The following is a 22985-nucleotide window of genomic DNA, read 5'->3' as shown; positions in this document are numbered from 1 at the left end:
ACCAACCGTCAGGTCAGGGAGAACACAACATAGTCTTCCTCCTCCTCCCATTCTGGGGGCTCATGTAAGGCTGGTAATCAATTGTGTTTGACCTTTAACCCCCTGGGAACCTGAGCAGGGCACAATGTCTGAATGGGTCTTTTGAAAAGACTGTCTGTGGCTGTGCCCAGAGCGTGAGGACAAGGAGGCCTACATGAAGATGGGTGATTTATCTCCCTGTTTCAAACCAAAGAGGAGATAAAGCAATCGTTGCCATCACCGGTAAAACATGACCGTTGTTTCTGGCTTCGCCTTGTACCTAATATCATCCCTTAGCCCTGATATATTCAAAATGTAGCTCAACCTATCACAGCCTCTCATTCTCTGAAGTTGTCTAAGAGTTTAGCTAGGGTCATGATGTGGTCTGAAAATAGCACCATCATAGTGAGGAAGTAGGACATTATTATTATTTAAATAAAAAAAGTCTCTTTTACTATATAAATATTTAATTATCATAATTTCCAGTCATGGTCGACAAATTGTAAATAATCTGACTGAGCCAACAACTCGATAGCAATTACTAGGGCTACTAATGGGTGAAATATTTTTGCTAAGCTTTACCACTGTAAAACCCACATTTTGTAGCTTAACACAGACATAATAATTAGACATTTTATTGGAGAAACTCCTGCCTCCTAAATAATAAGATATTTAAAAAATGATTTTATATTTAGCTTATCCACTTGCTTCACTTTTAGAAAAGTAAAATAAAATAATTTTCACTACCACAGTGCTACACATGGTCCTAAACTGTGGTTAACTGTTATACGTTATTATTTCTTCAAGACAAGGCTAAATAAACCAGTCACCCCAGCTGTCCTTATGTCACCTTGTTGGAATGGGTGAGTAGCCTAATGTGAGGGGCTTTCCTATGTCACATGAACGACCAGGCACCAGCACTCCATCCCCAGTACCACTAACATTTACTCAGCGATGATGCAACACTGTGCCAACACGCCAAACCTAAATATATCTTCACTTGAGGGAACTTTTTAAGAACAAGCTGAAATATCCCAGTTGTTATGAGACAGGTATACGTTTCAGATATATGTTCTACGTTACAAGAAAACATTGTTTGAGATGTTTCCAATCTCTCCTCACCACATCATGTTATTGACCTATTTTAGGCTGCAAAATGTTGATGGTATAAATATTTAACTTACCAACCACATAAGGACAGACCCCATCACTCTACTCATGTTACATCCGTGAGACAACATGTTACATCCGTGAGACAACATGTTACATCCGTGAGACAACATGTTACATCAGTGAGACAACATGTTACATCCGTGAGACAACATGTTACATCCGTGAGACAACATGTTCTATCCGTGAGACATGTTCTATCCGTGAGACAGCATGTTGCATCCGTGAGACAACATGTTCTTATCCGTGAGACAACATGTTCTATCCGTGAGACAGCATGTTCTCTCCGTGAGACAGCATGTTCTATCCGTGAGACAGCATGTTCTATCCGTGAGACAACATGTTCTATCCGTGAGACAACATGTTCTATCCGTGAGACAACATGTTCTATCCGTGAGACAGCATGTTCTATCCGTGAGACAACATGTTCTATCCGTGAGACAGCATGTTCTATCCGTGAGACAGCATTTTCTATCCGTGAGACAACATGTTCTATCCGTGAGACAACATGTTCTATCCGTGAGACAGCATGTTCTATCCGTGAGACAACATGTTCTATCCGTGAGACAGCATGTTCTATCCGTGAGACAGCATGTTCTATCCATGAGACAACATGTTCTATCCGTGAGATAACATGTTCTATCCGTGAGACAGCATGTTGCATCCGTGAGACAAACTCCTCCAGGTAAGTGTTACCACAGTAAAAATCCAGGTGCTCCATTTCTGTCTGACCACTCTCAGGCCCTGTGGGTTTTAAAGTGGCCTTGCCCTCCTAACTACCAGCCTCATCCCTCCTCCACCTGTCTGGGACCACCAAGCCCCCCAGGCAGTAGACACCCATATCTCTTGATGACTCCCACCTCCCTCCTGATGTCTGGATGGACACTGGGCAGACCCAGGCTTGTTGAGTGAGCACAGATGTTGACTGGAGTAAGATATGACTTAGGCTAGACGTGTCACCACTGTGTGCATTTAATTTGAGTGAATAAATCATGGAATAAACCAGAACACAATGCTGGAAGCTACTCTCCAAAAAGGTACGCACAAGAAAGAGGATTTAGACACCCACCAACTCGGATTGTTCTGAAATCATTTCTGTAGTTATTTTGTTGAAATATAATTTGATCTCAGAAATTAGGCAAATTGATTTCACCCAAATTGGCATTTAAAATGTATAGGTTTCAGATAATAGTCAATGAATGTAGTACCCAAATACAACTTGGACCAAACTTCTTCCTGCTAATAAGTAAGACATGAGAAATCAAAAGCCACCCATGGACTCTCACACCACATGCCAATCTCAACCCCAACAACCAGTATTCAGTAATAGTTATCTAAGTTTGACATGTAGTATGAAGCTGTGGTTTAGAATATTGCTTCTCCATACTATGTAATGTATTCCCTGTGAATCTGGTAATGTTTTTTGGATCTGTGGCATCCAGTGGGTAAAACCTGGAACTTGTACACTACTTTATGGTAAATAATGCGAGCAACTTCAATTACAAATTTCTCTGAATAGGGGGGGTGGGGGGGACAGATTCACAGGGAATACATTACATAGTATGAAGAAGCATTACTCCAAGCTTCAGCTTCATATTATCAAACATAGAGAACTGATACTGTATACTGGTTGTTGGGGTTGGATTGGCATGGGGTTGTGGGAGTTCCGTGGGTAGCTTTTGAATGTTTGTTTTTTTTATGGGGGGGGGGGTGTTTCCTCAAGCCTTAATCATTGTTCGGAAGACGTTTGGTCCAAATCAGATGTTGGGTACTATATTTATTGAATATCTGAACCCTATATATTAAAATGGCCCATTTTATGGGTGCAATAAATTAATAAAATGACATTTTAACAAAATAACGTTTCAGGAATGCTAATCCTATCTTTTTCTAACAAGAGAAACGATTTCGGAACAATCAGAGATGGTGGGTGTCATGGCTTGCTGAAATTACATGGAGCGACTCATTACAGTAATCTATGTAGGACCCTGTAGTTTTGCCACTGCCAATTTAGCCTCTCACTGACATAATCCATGTTCCTTGTTGTTTTAATGCACTGTAGTAGCATCACTGGCTTGGCTGCACTGTTTTTGACAAATTACATTTCATATCAATTTATGGCTGTGCTTCTACAAAGCAGGGGGAGGCTATGCAGAGACGCTGCTAGATAATCATAGTGTAATTTAGGAGGCCAACTTCCTGCCAAAATGTCTTCTTGATGCTCCTGGGAACTGGAATCGACGGCCAAGGAATAGGATGAATGGTTTTCAAAAAGCAGTTAAAAAAGAAAAAATCTTGATTCAGAAAAATGAACAGACTAGTACAGTAGGGATGATAGATAGATAGATCATTTATATGGCTCATGGTGGAGAAGGCTCGAAAAGCCTTTGCTGGAACGTAATTCACTATCTTTGAAGACATCCTGTTCATGTACTGTACTGTAAGTCTGTGTACAGTACAGTAGCGTATGGCTTAATCCAATCAAACCCACATTGTAGTATTTGCTGTACGCATTAGCTCTTTTCCCATGATAAAATAAAATCACTGGATGGCTTTGGGTACTGTTAAAACCAATTTCTTTACTAGTACAAAGTAGACATCCCTCACAGGTAGATGCCAATTCTAAGATTAACTTGTGCTTGTGCATGCATCCGCACTCATGTCTGGGAGTAGTCTGTTAACAAAGGCACTGCATAAAAATGGCTAGGGCAATTTAAAGCAATACCGTAAAACAATAACTTCATGGTCCTCCGAGCTTGATGTTATCTCACCACACAAAAACTGCTGATTTCCCCATTCCCCCCCACTGTCCAGAGTTTTACATCAACAATAACAAACATCCCATCCTCCAATCAACAACCACGCTCTAATCTACATCTCTTGAGAGAACAAACTCATTGTTTCACATAATTCTAATGTTCAGCCTCGTATTCAGATTATGTTCCCAACTCCCAGTTTACCCCACAGTCACTGAAGTGCTAGATTGCTGACAGTCTACCATTGTGGAGGAGGGGGAGTTTGTACTGTTGGCAATGTAGTACTTACTAAAGGCAGGGTATCATTTTCCCCTTGCAGGACATGTACCCCACCCTCCAACCCCACTATTGGGTAACCAGACATGCACTTTTCGATTTTCCCAAGAGGTCACCGATGGCAGGGTTCCCCCCTCAACGGAGACCAAATAAAATGTGTGGTCTGAATTTGCATAGCCCTGAAATCTGTGCTGTTGGAAATGCTATGACGCATGGCCTCAGAAATGGGCTGCAGCAGACAAAGCCGTTTGAATGCTATAGCAGGGTTCTCCTGTGGTCTGTGGCTCAGTGGTAGAAAGACTCTGAGAGGGCATTGGAGGACAACAGAATGTATGCCAGTTACTAGACTCTTGAGTGTCTGGCTCTGAGTTTACGTAAACAATGGCTGTCTGCCTTCTAAAAATAAAATGGAACTGGTAGGACTAACCTGTGCACTTTATCCTGTATCAATTGATTCATATAATTTTTTTCCCTAAAACATTGCAGGAGCATTCCTCTATGGGTCATTATTTAACACTGAGAATGTCCTGTCCCCTTCTCTCTCTCCCTGGATGGCCGTTCTTAAATAATCCCACCATTAATTATGTCGGCGTCCTAACAATGTCCGTACATCTCCCAGCCCACTCAGACATGGAAAAAGGCTGTGTGTGTGTGTGTGTCTGTACATGTGCGAGCGTGCGTGAAGTTAGGACGTATGAGGTCCGTTCTGGGGAAACATGCTGGAGTCATTATCAGCTTGTAATTGATGATTCCGGGTCACTTTTTCCACCTTTCGCAGCAGCTGCACCTGTTGGGTTTTATTGAGTGAGTATGTGACTGAGTGTGATGTGCTGTGTTAGACAAACAAATAGCCTGCTCTGTCTGAACAGTCAAGATGGCGTCCAAAAGGGTTTACTGCCGGAAATGGCTTATGTCTGGTGTAACTGGTGTCACCAGATTTGGTTTTGTAGACACACAGCCAATGCCATCTGCATGCCAAGGCCAATGTACTCGTGTCATATCATCTTTGAATTCTGCTGTGTTGCGGACATCCTTTTTGAATTCTTCATGTTTGTTCGGAATAGGTGGAGTTAAGCATGGTGTTGGTGTGGGTTTGATTCTCACGTGGACCACATACTGTATGTACAGTGAAAGTCGGAAGTTTACACACACTTAGGTTGGAATCTCATTTTTTCAACCACTCCACAAATTTCTTGTTAACAAACTATAATTTTGGCAAGTCATTTAGGACATCTACTTTGTGCATGACACAAGTAATTTTTCCAACATTGGTTACATACAGATTATTTCACTTATAATTCACTGTATCACAATTTCAATGGTTCTGAAGTTTACATACACTAAGTTGACTGTGCATTTAAACAGCTTGGAAAATTCCAGAAAATGATGTCATGGCTTTAGAAGCTTCTGATTTACTAATTGACATTATTTGAGTCAATTGGAGGTGTACCTTTGGATGTATTTCAAGGCCTACCTTCAAACTTAGTGCCTCTTTGCTTGACATCATGTGGAAATCAAAAGAAATCAGCCAATGCCTCAGAAAAATAATTGTAGTCCTTCACAAGTCTGGCTCATCCTTGGGAGCAATTTCCAAATGCCTGATGGCACCACGTTCATCTGTACAAACAATGGTACGCAAGCATAAACACCATGGGACTACACAGCCATCATACCGCTCAGGGAAGAGACGCGTTCTGTCTCCTGGAGATGAACGTACTTTGGTGTGAAAAGTGCAAATCAATCACAGAACAACAGCAAAGGACCGTGTGAAGATGCTGCAGGAAACAGGTACAAAAAATATCTATATCCACAGTAAAATGAGTTCTATATCGACATAAAGACCGCACAGCAAGGAAGAAGCCACTGCTCCAAAACTGCCATAAAAAAGCCAGACTACGGTTTGCAACTGCACATGGGGACAAAGATCGTACTTTTTGGAGAAATGTCCTCTGGTCTGATGAAACAAAAATAGAACTGTTTGGCCATATTGACTATCGTTATGTTTGGAGGAAGAAGGGAGAGGCTTGCAAGCCGAAAAAAACACCATCCCAACCGTGAAGCACGGGGCTGGCAGCATCATGTTGTGGGGGTGCTTTGCTGCAGGAGGGACTGGTGCAATTCACAAAATAGATGGCATCATGAGGTAGGAAAATTGTGAATATATTGAAGCAACATCTCAAGACATCAGTCAGGAATTTAAAGCTTGGTCACAAATGGGTCTTCCAAATGGACAATGGCCCCAAGCATACTTCCAAAGTTGTGGCAAAATGGCTTAAGGACAACAAAGTCAACGTATTGGAGTGGCCATCACAAAGCCCTGACCTCAATCCCATAGAAAATTGGTGGGCAGAACTGAAAAAGTGTGTGCGAACAAGGAGGCCTACAAACCTGACTCAGTTACACCAGCTCTGTCAGGAGGAATGGGCCAAAATTCACCCAACTTATTGTGGGAAGCTTATGGGAGGCTACCTGAAACATTTGACCCAATTGAAACAATTTAAAGGCAATGCTACCAAATACTAATTGAGTGTATGTAAACCTCTGACCCACTGGGAATGTGATGAAAGAAATAAAAGCTGAAATAAATAGTTCTCTCTAACTATTATTCAGAAATGTCCATTCTTAAAATAAAGTGGTGATCGTAACTGACATAAGACAGGGACTTTTTACTTGGATTAAATGTCAGGAATTGTGAAAAACTGAGTTTAAACATATTTGGCTAAGGTGTATGTAAACTTCCGACTTCAACTGTATGCTGAATATGTGCGGTAACTTTGAACTGTAACCATGTCACATTCATTATATCAGTCCCTCCTTCTCCACCTGTCCAGGCATGTGTGGTGCGGCGGCAGCAGAGGATGGTGAAGAACCGTGACTCGGCCACGCTGTCCAGGTTGAGGAGGAAAGAGGCCCAGCAGGCTCTGGAGGCCCGTCTCAGGGGGGCACTGTGTGAGAACCAGAGGCTGCTCCGGGAGAACGGATCCCTTAGGACCCAGCTGGACGGACTTCTCACGGAGGTGAGGGACGGCCCGGGTTTGAAAACCTTCAAATTGCACCGTTCCTTCTTAGCTTGAGAAAGATTGAAAACGTAAGATATGTGGAAACAGTGGGGTGGAAACCATGACTTGTCCTTTTCACTCACTTACATAGCAGTGATTGTCTTAAAGAAGGGTTGCGTTTTTGAATCTATTTGAACGGTGCCACAGGCTCAGACAGCACGAAGAGCAGGGATGTGTTTAATTCCAGGAAGTTGCTTCGTCCCTTGTGCTCTTGATCAATCCCTTGATCCCTTTTTGGATCTGATATGACAAGATCAGATTTCAGAGGAATTCATAGGTGAAGCATTAAGCAATATGGCAGTAACCCCACCTTGGCCTATGGTAAGCGAGATGGGATTTTCGCCACATTGTTAACACCTATCCAATCCTCTTGGACCTCTGCAAGTGCACAGGGGCAAGGCCCTAAGGGTTGATTAGTTTTATTGAAGTAATCACTGATCTAACGATTCGATAGGTGAACACTTGTGCCAATGCATAGCTTGCGTAGATCCAGCTAGGTGAAATCAGTCGATTGGTCTCTTACTCCACAGAACACTGTTCTGAAGGTGACGGCTCCAAAGAGACGGGCTGTGTGCCTCATGGTCGTCCTGGTCTTCTTTGTGCTCAACACGGGTCCCATAAGGTGAGCGTGTGTGTGTGTGTGTGTGTGTGTGTGTGTGTCACTAGTGTGTCATGACAACCCTCCACAAGCCCTCATACAGTGTGTCACGACAACCCTCCACAAGCCCTCATGCAGTGTGTCACTGTAGTATATGTCACTACCAATGTTTTTGAGTCTCTCTCCACTAGTTTCCAGACTTAACATCAACCACATTTACATATGTTCATCTATGCAAATGAATGATCTATCAATGGGTGGATTTTATGTCAGACAGTCGGTCAGTCAGCTCTTTGCTATGTCCAGAGTTGGATAATTCACCAACATGCCTTATAAATTAGGCGTTTCCCCCCAATGTCTCGGAAAAAAGGCCACATCCCCCCCCCCTCAAAAAATTCCCTCACGAAGAAGGAAGGCTTCGGAAAGTTGGATGTGAGTCGGGAGAGGAGAGGGGCTCTGAGTTTTCCATACGCTCAAGCTTCCCAGAACTAGGAATGTGGGAGCGTTGCTTCCCTTCCACGCTGGCCGGCCGGTTCGGAGAAACAGCCTGGAGATGCTATTTCATTTTTAGACTCTAAATGTATTCTACCACTCTGTTCTGAATGGACATGTCCCTTTTAAATCTTCTCACAAGTATTTGTTCAGTAAACCCCAGTCAGGAGCTGAGCGAACTTTCGCTAATGTTTCCTGCTCATGGTGAGACTAGTTTTAATAAAAACAACACCAGTGTTTCCAGTCATAGCTCAAGTCAATATGAAATGTTTTTTTTCAATGAATAAGTTCCTGCTGCTGAGTTGAGTCTTTTTTTCACTCCCACGTTTGGTTTTCATTTGCAGGAATTTGAGGGGTGTACTTTTATTTTTTGTGTAACTGATTTCATTTGACACTGCTGCACAACTTGTCTATATAAGGAGCCCGACGACATGTGTCTTTGTGTTGAACACCGCTCTCAGATCTGTAGTGTCTGGTATTGTTTTGGCTCGAGTAGGAGACCACACGGTTTATCCTCTTTTCTCTCACTCTCTCGCTGTGGGTGCGTGCGCGCATGGCCGTGTGTCTTTTTTGTGTGTGTGTGTGTGTGTGTGTTTGTTTGTGTGGTTTAGCCAAGAGTGCCTTCCCTTTCCTACACCAAGTTAAGCTTTGTGCGGTTTTCGGTCTGTAGTCTGGCCACTATAACCAATGCTTTGCTTCCTGATCTGTTATTCAGATCACTCTTCCTCTTGTCTTCATCGCCCATCTTGGTTATTTCATGCTTGTGTAGGCATTTTGACCATTTTGATAAAAACGAGCCTTTATGGATTCATAAAAAATTAAACACTAAGTTAACATCAAAATGTCAAATGGGAAACAATTTTTGATCTGTGTATGTGTGTGTCTGTGTCTGTGTGTGACTGATTCACTGCAGAACATTTCTGTCCTCAAAGGGAAATGCTCTAATACTCTACTAATGTTCAGATCAACGTGTGTGTGTGTTAGTCTATGTTGTTCTTGCTGTGTTTGGCCTGGCTTGTGTAACTGAAGGCCCTGCCCTGTCCCTCTGGTTTCAGTGTGTGGGAGTCAGAGACCAGCAACTCCAGCCTGTCCACTGGGAAGCCACAAAGCAGCCGACATCTGCTCAGCTTCTCCCCCGACCAACAACAGAGGCGAGGGGAGGAGACACCAGACCCCCAGTCCCCACTGGAGCCCCTGGATGCCCAGTACCCACAATCCCACCAATCCCAGGACAGGTAATTAACACAACATGAACATGAGGGTTTCCTGACTCAATATACTTATAATACTGTTTATACATACAGTGGTGCAAAAAATTATTTTGTCAGCCACCAATTGTGCAAGTTCTCCCACTTTAAAAGATGAGAGGCCTGTAATTTTCATCATAGGTACACTTTAACTATTACAAACAAAATTAGAAAAAAAATCCAGAAAATCATATTAGGATTTTCAATGAATTTATTTGCAAATTATGGTGGAAAATAAGTATTTGGTCAATAACAAAAGTTTATCTCAATACTTTGTTATATACCCTTTGTTGGCAATGACAGAGGTCAAATGTTTTCTGTAAGTCTTCACAAGGTTATCACACACTGTTGCTGGCATTTTGGCCCATTCCTCCATGCAGATCTCCTCTAGAGCAGTGATGTTTTGGGGCTGTTGCTGGGCAACACGGACTTTCAACTCCCTCCAAAGATTTTCTATGGGGTTGAGATCTGGAGACTGGCTAGGCCACTCCAGGACCTTGAAATGCTTCTTACGAAGCCACCCCTTCGTTGCCCGGGCGGTGTGTTTGGGATCATTGTCATGCTGAAAGACCCAGCCACGTTTCATCTTCAATGCCCTTAACTGATGGAAGGAGGTTTTCACTCAAAATCTCACAATACATGGCCCCATTCATTCTTTCCTTTACACGGATCAGTCGTCCTGGTCCCTTTGCAGAAAAACAACCCCAAAGCATGATGTTTCCACCCCCATGCTTCACAGTAGGTATGGTGTTCTTTGGATGCAACTCGGCATTCTTTGTCCACCAAACAAGACGAGTTGAGTTTTTACCAAAAAGTTATATTATGGTTTCATCTGACCATATTTTGGTTTCATCTGACCATATGATATGACATTCTCCCAATCTTCTTCTGGATCATCCAAATGCTTTCTAGCAAACTTCAGACGGGCCTGGACATGTACTGGCTTAAGCAGTGGGACACGTCTGGCACTGCAGGATTTGAGTCCCTGGCGGCATAGTGTGTTACTGATGGTAGGCTTTGTTACTTTGGTCCCAGCTCTCTGGAGGTCATTCACTAGGCCCCCCCGTGTGGTTCTGGGATTTTTGCTCACCGTTCTTGTGATCATTTTGACCCCACGGGGTGAGATCTTGCGTGGAGCCCCAGATCGAGGGAGATTATCAGTGGTTTTGTATGTCTTCCATTTCCTAATAATTGCTCCCACAGTTGATTTCTTCAAACCAAGCTGCTTACCTACTGCATATTCAGTCTTCCCAGCCTGGTGCAGGTCTACAATTTTGTTTCTGGTGTCCTTTGACAGCTCTTTGGTCTTGGCCATAGTGGAGTTTGGAGTGTGACAGTTTGAGGTTGTGGACAGGTGTCTTTTATACTGATAACAAGTTCAAACAGGTGCCATTAATACAGGTAATGAGTGGAGGACAGAGGAGCCTCTTAAAGAAGAAGTTACAGGTCTGTGATAGCCAGAAATCTTGCTTGTTTGTAGGTGACCAAATACTTATTTTCCACCATAATTTGCAAATAATTTCATAAAAAATCCTACAATGTGATTTTCTGGATTCTTTTCCTCATTTTGTCTGTCATAGTTGAAGTGTGCCTATGATGAAAATTACAGGCCTCTCTCATCTTTTTAAGTGGGAGAACTTGCACAATTGGTGGCTGACTAAATACTTTATTGCCCCACTGTATGTTCTCTCTTACATGCACACACACACACACACAAATATACAGTGTGTGCACATACACACACACTACCCTTGTAACAGTCAGCCACCAATTGTGCAAGTTCTCCCACTTAAAAAGATGAGAGAGGCCTGTAATTTTCATCATAGGTACACCTATTTTTTGTTCCCAGGAGTTTCTTTTAATTTTACCTCAGTCTTTTTAGTTGTTTCCTTTGAATTGCTTCTAAATGCAGTCTGCTGCCATGGCAAACTGATTCATTATCGGTTTGTATTGGACTTATGTCACTGTCATTTCCTGCCCGCAATGATTTAGAAACCTCATCGTTAACCATTTGTTCCACACAGTCTTACACCAGGTGGTTCCTTCTCATATAAGGATAAGTAGCACCAAAGAAGCCTTAGCTCAGCACTCTAGCCCTGTAGGAAACGTGATGCCCTGTTATGTATCAACGAGAACCAATGGTTCCTGCTAAGTCTCTCACTGACTTGTGATTGTACCTCAGTGTTCTGGCAGCGCCTGTCTCGAGACACTCGTTTACCAGAAGCTGAAGAATGACTTAAGTAAGTAGATGGGATGCTCTTACTGTACGGGAATGTAAATTACTGTAATCATATGTCTGGGGTACACCCTAGGCTCGTTAATTCATTGGACACGGACCCAGTCTTCTCTTGCCTCAGTATGTTCCACATCAGAAGTACTTTTCTGTTTTTATGGACTAATGGAAAATCAACTAGAGGTGTGAGGTTACATAAGTGTTTTCGGTGTTCAGGTACTCTTTACAATTGTCAATTATCTCACTATTCACATAATCTTGGTTCCCAGAATAACCAAATCTTGCATGCACGCAGACAGGAACTCTACTATTTTACACACCATCGGCCAGATCACGCACAGGCTTAGATTGATTGGCTTTAAAGCTGGAATTGTTAATTGGTGAAACTTCCACGTCCATTTGGGATATTACAACAACATAGTAGTAAAGGCAAACAACAAACTCTGTAAAAAAAAAATCAAAGACTTGTTCCTCGGACGTCATTGCACGTGCGATAGAGCAGCAGAGTACGCTGCTTGACACGTCACTCTGTTTTATCAACAGAACCAAAACAACAAAGGCACGCCCATTTGTGGCGCTGTTTATCCTAATGCAGATTTCATCTTTAAAGCAAGAGCGAAATTGTGGTGTAGATCTTGGGGGAGATGAACAGTAGACGTGTGGTCTGGGGTCCCCCCCGAAATTGTAAAAACATTTTTAAATGCATTTTCAGCAATTCTACACAGTTTGACATGACTTATTATGCCTCTCTTGAGGGGTTTTTTGAAAGTGGTAATGTGGAAGGATAATTGGAACGACAAGTCCTCACCATCATTAATGACGGTATTTCAAGGCAAATATTAAGAAGACACAAACGATAAATACTGACTACTATTGTAAGGATGCACGTTAATATGTACATAGGATATAATCTACTAAGTTGATCATACATTAACGATCACGTTTTGTAGTTTTCATAGTTTACAGGTGGAAGGCAAACACTTGGGGGGGCTGAGCTAAAATATACCTTCCAGTATATTTAAAATCGTGATATTCAGTCTAACAAACAGCTGTCATTTAAGATATATCTCATTGAATATGAAATAAATCTGGTCACTGACACTGGGACACCTCAGGGTTCAGTGTGGTCTAAGTTGAACTGAGGACTGCCTGATTGCCTGTTGAAAAGACTGGGAGAAAGAGAGAGTCAGGGGAGAGTCTCCATTGAAACTGTAAATTAGTCCAGGAGTAATATTTCCCTTACTGTTACTGAAGCTTGAGGGTTGACGTAATTGGTTCCAGGCTGGGCTCTAAAGTTGGCTTACATACATACACACCTGACTGCAAGGCCAGTGCTGGCTTGGATGAGGTTGAGTGACACACTGAAATCAGGCAATTCTAGGATATATTTTTTTCTAGTTAGCAAAACCAGAGAGGTAAGTAAAGGCAGATTGAGGGGCATTGTGTAGTGAAAAGGGTCTGCGTACAAAACAATTGGCAAGTCCTGTTTTTGTGAATATTCCAGCCATGAATAGTCTTTGTACCATGTGGCATTAAGAGCCCTCTTCCTGTTACCTTGTCCCTGCTATGTTCTGGGGAACACCTACCTCCAGGGGGCCCCACAACCCAAAAATAAACAAACAAAACATTTTTGGTTTGTTGGAAAACTGCTAACTTCCTGCTTTTAAAACATTTTGCACTGTTCTATATCTATATCTGTTGTCGTCACCCCCATCCCCGAGTAGAATCGGAGGCATCCAAGAGCACTTAATTCTGTCCCAAAAAACAGAACTGTAGAGGAATTGATAGGTTGTTTCTGTTTGACTAAGCAGCTATTTCCAGCCCTGCTTTTTTTTTTTTTTTTTTTTGTGGGGGGGGGGGGTTGAGAGTGCTCATTTTATCTTGGTGGTAATATTTACATCCTGTTCTACAGGACTCATGAATGTTTACCTTATTTAGACACGTCATTCTCTGGTGACAAATCTGTGGGTTGAATTGGAGTGTTACAAGCAGAGCACAATAAAATAGTATTACTAGGGGTGTCTTTTTAGTGGCCAGTTTAATTTTACAGTCACCACTGGTCTGTCCCCATGTGTCCAGCTGCCTGCTACAAAGTACTACATCACCTACATCACTACATTCTCGACCCTATTGTGTCCTTCTGATCTGGAGCCCAGGGCTCATTCATCTGGTCAACGGGTTTGGAAGTGGAAGTTCCACACAGATGTCGGGAACAGACCATTTATCAAACCGTTTCCCAGGAGACCTCCAGTCCAACGTGTGTGTGTGTGCTTGCGTGAAGTCGAGGCCACTGGCTCTGCAGGTTATTGTTGCAGGTCACTGCGTAGAACTCAACGTAACCCCCTTCTTTAACTTATGACCTAATTCATCAACTAAGGGGAAATGTTTGGCTTTCAAGTCACCTGAGGTGTTGTTTGTTCCAGATGTGAATCAGCTGCTCGTTTAAAATTGATGAACACTTGGGACGTCCGGAGTAAGTGCCTGATTATTCCGGGTTCATATTCCAATCCTTAGGCCACAAGGAAAACCCACAGCATACACCAGCATATCAGCAGCTGGATCACAATGAGATCCCAGAGGGAAGGTGAATGTGTTGTTGATGAGGTGTTGATTCATCTCTCTCTCTCTCTCTCTCTCCCCTTACCTATCTACCTCTCTCGCCTTAACCTACCTACCTACCTCCCTCTCTCTCCCCCTCACCTCCCTCTCTTCTCTCCCCTTCCCCTCTATCCCCTCTCTGTGCTATAGGTGGGAGGATTATACCCCAGAGGAGATGGCTCTAGCTGTGGTCAAGAAGGAGTCTCTCCTGTTTGGGTCACCCTCCTCGCCCCCCTGCCAACCCCACTCTCCTGTCTCCAGGTCCAAGTCTCTCCGGTCAGTACTAACCAAGTCCATCTGATTAGTAGCCTACTACCAGCCAAGAATTTGGTTCTACTTAGCCTCAGTCTACCAGCCTTCTTGTCTCGACCACCAGTATGGAAGCAAGATTAGAACATCTGGCTAGGTACCTCGATTTCAGAATACAATTCCATATTGAACTCACTGTATTACCTACCTGAATTGAGTATAAATGAGTCCACTCGGTACTCTCTATAGCGCTAGCCTTTGTCTTTCCCACTGCTAACTAGACTGTAATGTGTGAGCCATGTTGGCAGCTCATGAAACCAAACTGTTCACCAGTCATTTTGACGCCGTCACAGTGGAATGAAAAGGTGGCTGGAACTGGGAAACTCACTCAGTCTTCAAGCCGTCATCATTTGAGAGGGATGAGGCACATATGAAAGCCAGCAGCGGCCTTCAACAGTTCTTACATGGAAGCCATACTTTATTAACTTCAATCTGAATATTCCTTCTTCCCCTATAATCCAGTCTGACTCAGAACTTGCGAGGCTGGGTTCATCGACACGAAGAGGAGAGAACCAAGTCCACGCGCTCTACCACTGATCAGTCCAGACATACAACAACAGATCAGCACACAACCAAAACTGTCCTGGTAGGTTAGACGACTCTTCTATGACCTGCTTGTCTACAAATCCGCGAAAAAGCTGTAGTAACTAGGTCGTTGGTTTTCCCTGGTCAGGTCCCATGGCCCAAATAATGAGACGTTTTAAAGTGTGATCAAACGTCCGTAATGGTCATTGCATATTTTTCGGACAGGTTATTAAGCAGTACCTCAGAGGATATTTAAACTGTCAGTACATAGGCCGACGTCTACTCCAATAGAGGTTTCGGGTTTCAGGCCCGTGTCAAGACGGCTCTCCATGATGACCCATTTAATAGAGCTGCCAAAGGAACATAAACAGTTTAGTGACAATATGTGTATTGTTCTTGTAATGAGGTCACAGCTGCCTGACATCTGACTCAATTTGGCTAATAGCTAAATATTTATGTTTTTGTTGTTATAGGTAATAACAAAATTGAACTTACTGGACTGGACGGCGCAAAAATGCAAATGCTTTCCATTTGAGTTATATTAGGTTTTATTTTAATCGTTTATTGTTTTTTCTTATGTTGGATGCTGATATTAGTTGATGGCATTTGACTTGGTTTTGGTATAAGACTTGTTGCTATAACCCCCCCCCCCCCCTTCCCATTTCCCACTTGTCAATCTTGAATGACAATTCTTCATGTTTTAACAGTTAAATGTCCAAAACGCATCTGCATACCAACCATAAGATCCATATCAGTTTCATGGGGATATGCATTTCGATATTCTACAGTTATGCAGTGTTGTTTCAAGTAGCCTACTGTGTTTTGAACGATGTAGTGAGCGAACTGTAGAGCAGATGGTGTTAACAAACTGTAGCATAGCATAGCCTACCCCGTGCTTCGTTTCAATCAAAGCACGTATTTTGTTTGGTTGAGTTTTTGCCACATGAGAGACAAATGCGACTATTCACACAATCATCCTAAAATCTCATAAGAAACGAGGTGGCACTTTGTCTTACAGTAACGTTACACTACGCTATTGTATTCGGGTTCTGTTCTGTAGAATACTGTCGCAATGTGATCTTGCAGACATTAACTCGGCTTTGATCTAACTTTATTCAAAACGACCACCGTTCGCTAGAGTAGCCAGTTCTCTCTGAGCAGAGACCACTGCCAGGAAGTAGACAATCCAGCACATGTGCAGAAGTTAATTTGGTTCCGCAGACCTCTGCGTGTTTTGTTATGTGTCATAAATGACAGCCTAAATAGAGAGGTTTGAAGACTGCTATAGACCGTATTTTGTTTTGTTTTAGACTGACTTCCATTTGAACCCAGTGAGTCAAGTACGCTGCTTCAGAATGTGAGGAGGAGCTAAATCATTACATTCGTTTTACAGGCTCCTTTTTGCTGCTTTACAGCATTATACAGACTGAGCTGCCAGAGAGGGCCGCGATCTATAAAGGAGCTAGATAGCTCCACAAACGTAGTCCTAAAAGTTGGTCCACTTAGAAGCTAAATAAGGTGAATTTGAGTGCTTAGCCCTTTGAACCCTTTACACGAGTGGAAATCAGCCTATATGGATAGGGTTAGATTGAAATGTTTCTTACAGAATAAATACGAAAAGCATGTGCATAACCATGGTAGCAATTGAAAGGAGGCAGTTTAGAGATTTTATTAGACCAAAACATGACAGTTCACCTGACACAAGTTTGAATACAAACATTAAACTCTTGATTTTTAATCTGCACTTTACATTTACTGTACTTTTCATGCGCATTTGTTTGATAACGACATCTGAAAATACATTCCGTAACATGAGAATATTCCTGGAAGAATGTGTTGTAAGGTGCAGCATAAGCTTGTTCTATTGCCAACACGACTGGCTGAATGATAAAATATGATATTATGGTGTTAGGCTTTCACACAATTCAGGGAAACGGATCATTGTTATGGTGCCCATAGAAAGGAGTCACGAGTGCATTCAGGTGCGTGTGCTGCTGCAAATGTTCTTCAAAGTAGACAGAAATAGGTTAGTTCGGGTTCAAATCACCAAGGGTATGACACCAAGTCAACTTGGAACTGTACATCAAACATAGTGATCATCAACGTTGACACTGTAAATGTCAGGAGTTTTATGATATGGAAAAGCGCACATTTTGACTAACGGGTGCTTGGCTTGCATGCATGACATCCAAGCACTATTTATTATAATCCTCAACGTCTCGTCTTTCCAAAAGACATAGAGTTCTCTTAATTTACAGCATTTCCCTCATTTCCAACAACAACAAATGCGCGGGAGGGATGGGAGCAACTTCTTGTCGCGCGATGTGCTCAAGTTCAAAACGCCTGTCAGTCAAAACCCATCGCTGAGCCTGAGCTCTGACATCATGTGTAGCGTGTTACTGTACAGCCGCAGATTTCCCATTGGACCGTTTACGGGTACAAGTGTAAAGTGTTAACATTGGTTGAGAGAGTTCACATAAAGCTTTTAACCCTGTCTTCATGACGTGTGAGCTACACAACACTGTCCTTTGTTACTGTATGTACCACTTACTTTAAGAGAAAAATATACTAGTTTAGACACCCAAAGAAATGGTGCCACTAAAATTAGTGGATATGGGACGCAAATGATATCCAGGTCAAACCCAAACTCAGACGGCTGATTCAGATGTAGCTGAACTCTTACAGTAGTCTATCCACTCAGAAATCGACAGCTTGGAATTTTGATTTTGAGAAGATTACACATTTATCTAGCTTCCTGTTTAAGATATATTTAAGGGGGTTGCTGTTTATGGCACCCTCTGGGTCTTCCAGGAAGTTTAGTGAATTCTCTGTGATGATCGTCGTGGTAGGTAGGTAGGAGTGAGAGGATGTAAAGCTATGAATGTTTTATAACGTTAAGAGTTGTACAGCGTTTCGTGCTCAAGGCTAAGACCTCTCACAAACAGATGGAAACTGGGAGCAGACCGTTCCAAACTATTTACAGGCACTTCTACCACCATCTCTCCCACGCACGTAACCCCCAGGGCTAGACCCTGGACATTTCTTCTTACTGGCTGTGAAGAAATGAAGTGCACTACTTTTGACTCGAGCCCTGTTGCATTGGTTATATATAGTTTATAGGCTATAGGACATACACGGTGTGAGTGATCAACTCTGCTCAAGGTACTCTTTTATACGACTCAGAGAAACAGATTTCATACGGCACTTCTTTGGATGTGTTTTAAACTCTTCCAGACTTTCCTGTCCTTTGGGAAACCCCCATATGCATGTTCCTCTGCCTGCAGCAGAACGAGCTGAAGAGAGGCTAACAATAGAGAACTGTGATTTCTCCGACCTGGAGATTTTATTTATATTGGTTTTGCAGAATATTGGCACCTCTTTAGCGCTTTGACGTTCTTGATGCCCTTTTTTTTCCTAGGTTCCCACTTTGAACCTACAGTATAACTTGATGAGAAGCAGTCTGTTCGATAGAAGTCCTTTAACCACTAGGCAGGGTAGCCTAGTGGTTAGAGCGTTGGACTAGTAACCGGAAGGTTGCAAGTTCAAACCCCCGAGCTGACAAGGTACAAATCTGTCGTTCTGCCCCTGAACAGGCAGTTAACCCACTGTTCCTAGGCCGTCATTGTAAATAAGAATTTGTTCTTAACTGACTTGCCTGGTTAAATAAAGGTAAAATAAAAAAATAAAATAAAAAATTTGAAGAAGCTAGAAGGGCTGACTATTTCATTCCAGTAAAGTGCAGGGCAGAGGTTGAACCCCCAGACTGTAAGTTTATTTCAGCTGCACTGTAATAAACTTACTTAAACTCCAATCTCATCTCTGCTCCACACCAGGATACAGCTCTGTTTCTGCCATGTCCTAAAAAGCCTGTGGTAAACTTGTACTACATTCAGTAGGATTTATCGCAGACTAGAGTTAGACTCAATTAGTCTCAATGGAATCCTAATCCCCCTCATCTGTACAGCGGTATGGTGTAATCAAATTAAATCAAGCTTTATTTATACAGCACGTTTTATACATTAAATATTTATTTACCACACATCATAAGAGGATAAAAAAACAGAAGAATAACACTAAAAACTGAACGATTAAAAAGCACCCTAAGGAAAAGCAAAGCGAAAATGGAGTGTTTTAAGATTTCTTTTAATTATGTCCACAGTTTCGGCCCCCCTAAGGTGTACATTCTATACGCTCAGCCTCATTCCTCACCCCTCCTTAAGTCCGTTGTCTACCCTCCTTGAAGCGTGAGGCTGAGGCATGACGATTGACTTACAGCAAGGAGAGTTGTTGATTGACTCAATGAGGAGTGAGGTTTGAGACTGAGGGGCACCTAAAATGTACATCGCTCTGGGCACAAATCTCTAACCACAGTGAAACATTAAACGCCTTTTCAGAGCCTCGGCATTTCACAAAATGCTAGGAAGACTAATTTCTCAAAATGAGCCTGATGCTGTTTGCACAGCTGCTGGCCACTCATCCTGTTGAACCTGCGTGCCTGGACTCACTGTCATTGCCTTTGATTGATAGGCTTTAGTCAGTTGTTTTTAAAGTGTTCATTTCATCCCAGCCTTGTTGGTTTTTATGGTAATATTGCATGTGTCATCCAACGATATGGGTCATATCAAATTATTCCTGAAGTGCTCAAACGTGACTTAAAAGAAGATAACTGAAATGCTTTTAGATTTGGATCGGAACATTTTAAAAGGGGTAAGTGTATTGGATTTTAAAGGAAAACATTTCAGCTTACATGTATTTTGCATGGTGACAGGTTTTATTCCTGCACTTTAGTTTCACATGTAGTTCACAGGCCATATGTATAGCAGAGATAGGATGAGGATCAGGCTCTTATGGCCAGTACAAGAGAGCACTGCTCTTAGAGAGCATGCTGAAGTCTATTAATGTGGCATACTGGCTAAGGAAATGGTCAACTACCAAACAAATCTCTTTTTAAGTTCTACTTGTTTTTTAGTTTGTCATCAGTCAGCTAAGACAAAAAACACAATGGTATTCCAATATTCAGTATATGATTCAAGTTTCAGAATTTAACTGAAATGACTCACTGACCAGCATTTTATCACATTTTCACAGAAGTCACCTGAGGAGAGACCCCAGACGAACCAGTCCAGTAACTCGGTTGTAACAGTCCGCTACTCTGAGTAAGTATTTATCAAAAAATTGCATTGTAAATGGACCCTACAGTATTTTCGATGTCTCACATTCCCAAACTCTTCAGATGTTCACCATATTTCTCTTCAAATTATTTTATGACCATGGTTTTCTTTCTGTCTCCACTACTGTTTCTTCAGTAGAATGAGAGGCCAAACCAGTGGTGTTGCTATTTAGCTGCCCAACCACAATGGTAGCCTTGTCTACCAAGTCACCAAATGGGAGACCTATGCTACATGAATTGTATTGGACTTACCCTTTTTTTCAGTTTTCGCCTGAAATTACATACCCAAATCTAACTGCATTTATCTCAGGCCTTGAAGCAAGTATATGCATATACTTGATACTATTTGAAAGGAAACACTTTGAGGTTTGTGTAAATGTGAAAGGAATGTAGGAGACTATAACACATTACATCTAGTAATAGATAATACATTGAAAAAAACAACTGTTTTTTTTGTACCATCATCTTTGAAATGCAAGAGAAAGGCCATAATGTATTATTCCAGCCCAGGTGCAATTTAGATTGTGGACACTAGATGGCAGCAGTGTATGTGCAAAGTTTTAGACTGATCCAATGAACCATTGCATTTCTGTTCAAAATGTTCTATCAAGACTGTGCCTAATTTGTTTATTAATAACTTTTCAAGTTCAAAACTGTGCACTCTCCTTAAACAATAGCATGGTATTCTTTCACTGTAATAGCTACTGTAAATTGGACAGTGCAGTTAGATTAACAAGAATGTAAGCTTTCTACCAATATAAGATATATCTATGTCCTGGGAAATGTTCTTGTTTCTTACAACCTCATGCTAATCGCATTAGCCTCTAAGTTAGCTCAACCATCCCGTGTATGGGACACCGATTCCGAAGAAGTAAAAAAAAAAGGTGAATTAAAAAAATATGTGTGTGGTACACATACAACTTGTTACACTGTGAGCTGAGAACTTACTAGTTTACCTATTATCTTAAAACATAGTAATAGGCATAATAATACTATTGTAATAATGGTAAATGTAGCGGAGATGGTGATTTTTGTTACAGTAAATGTAGTTACTGTAAATTTCATCAGCATGTTCTAGGTCTCAGACTGTTGTTGTTAGACCGTCTTAGGTGTCAGTTAATATAAATCTGATATGTAATTAAAGTTATGTTTGATTCAGTTTTGATATGGCATAATTTGATGTCATATAATGTATTTCACTGTCACCTCTGTCTCTCTCTCAGTAGGCCAGGGAGTGAGGTTCAGGTGTACTACTCACGCCATCAAAGCTACAGGGACTTCTTTGATGAGTTAAATCGACGAGGCGACACTTTCTACGTGGTGTCCTTTCGCAGGGTGAGTCACCCCATGCATATTTTTTTTTTTTAACCTTTATTTAACTAAGCAAGTCAGTTAAGAACAAATTCTTATTTACAATGGCACCCTACACCGGCCAAACCCGGACGACGCTGGGCCAATTGTGCGCCGCCCTATGGGACTCCCAATCACGGCCGGTTGTGATACAGCCTGGATTCGAATCAGGGTCTATAATGACGCCTCTAGCACTGAGAAACAGACCGCTGCGCCACTCGGGAGCCCCATATTCCATAGCATTTTCCATAGAAGTAGGCGACACTGCGTCCTTCGGATTGTGACTGATCTCATGGCCAAATGGAGATCCTGTTTCATGACGCAGTATTGTCATCAGCATGTCTTCAACAGATGAAACTGCTGAGTGGGAAAGAAACAGAATCATAAAGCGGTCATGAAACAATTTTGGAGGGCATATTGAGCATAACCAAGGGTACCAAGTTTCTGTCTTAATTGAAGGCGGAAAGCCCCAACTGAAATAGCAGATGGTCTGTTGAAGCTTAGGAAAATATTTTCTTTCCTTTTTTTTTTTTCTCCCAAATGTTTAAATAACGTTTAAATAACATTTACATATTGCTTTACTCATCTCTTATGTATATACTGTATTCTATTCTATTGTATTTCAGTCAATGCCACTCCGACATTGCTCAATCTAATGTTTATATATTTCGTAATTCCATTCATTTACTTTAAAATTTGTTTATTGTTGTGAATTGTTAGATACTACTGCACGGTTGGAGCTTGGAACACAAGCATTTCGCTACACCCGCAATAACATCTGCTAAATATGTGTATGTGACAAATAAAATGTGATTTGATTTGAAATGCATGAATGAATGAGGCTTGAAAAATGGCTGTGGCTGATTTTAAATATGTACATTGGCGTTTCAATCGTCACAAATGAGCATATGTAATGCATTTGTATGTGATTTGTAGCTTTAACAGTGTCCAGTTAATGCCTGACCAATTGACGAGTTTCATTTATGTGATTGATGTATAGAATTCTGAGGGAGCACATTTGGTAGGAATTATCTAGAACAATAAAGAAGATCCTTGAGGCTGTTCTTATTCATTTTATTCTGTGTGGTGTTTTGGCTAAAATGACCATTTCGGGTTACCGACGGAGTCCATTTCTCCTAAGCTATAAGATTGGAATTTCACATTTTGATTTGGTGTAGCCTAAC

At 41.8% G+C, this 22985-nt stretch overlaps 1 protein-coding gene across 5 annotated transcripts in view; it reads left to right on the top strand.

The window, feature by feature from the left end:
• Positions 1 to 22985, top strand: part of LOC135515646 (cyclic AMP-dependent transcription factor ATF-6 alpha-like) — a 45857-nt gene that overhangs the window by 4215 nt on the left and 18657 nt on the right. For 3 of the 5 annotated variants that reach the window (XM_064939306.1, XM_064939333.1, XM_064939298.1), the window contains exons 8-14: positions 7052 to 7237; positions 7810 to 7901; positions 9425 to 9604; positions 14598 to 14723; positions 15219 to 15342; positions 20370 to 20437; positions 21675 to 21786. In XM_064939306.1, coding sequence (XP_064795378.1) covers positions 7052 to 7237; positions 7810 to 7901; positions 9425 to 9604; positions 14598 to 14723; positions 15219 to 15342; positions 20370 to 20437; positions 21675 to 21786 — 888 coding nt within the window. The remainder of the gene's footprint in view (positions 1 to 7051; positions 7238 to 7809; positions 7902 to 9424; positions 9605 to 14597; positions 14724 to 15218; positions 15343 to 20369; positions 20438 to 21674; positions 21787 to 22985) is intronic. The other 2 variants (XM_064939316.1, XM_064939325.1) reach the window with 2 other exon arrangements.

This window comes from Oncorhynchus masou, chromosome 3 (genome assembly GCF_036934945.1).
Source record: "Oncorhynchus masou masou isolate Uvic2021 chromosome 3, UVic_Omas_1.1, whole genome shotgun sequence".
NCBI lineage: Eukaryota > Metazoa > Chordata > Actinopteri > Salmoniformes > Salmonidae > Oncorhynchus > Oncorhynchus masou.
Note: the sequence above shows the minus strand (reverse complement) of the source record. Positions and strands in the feature narration are given on the sequence as shown.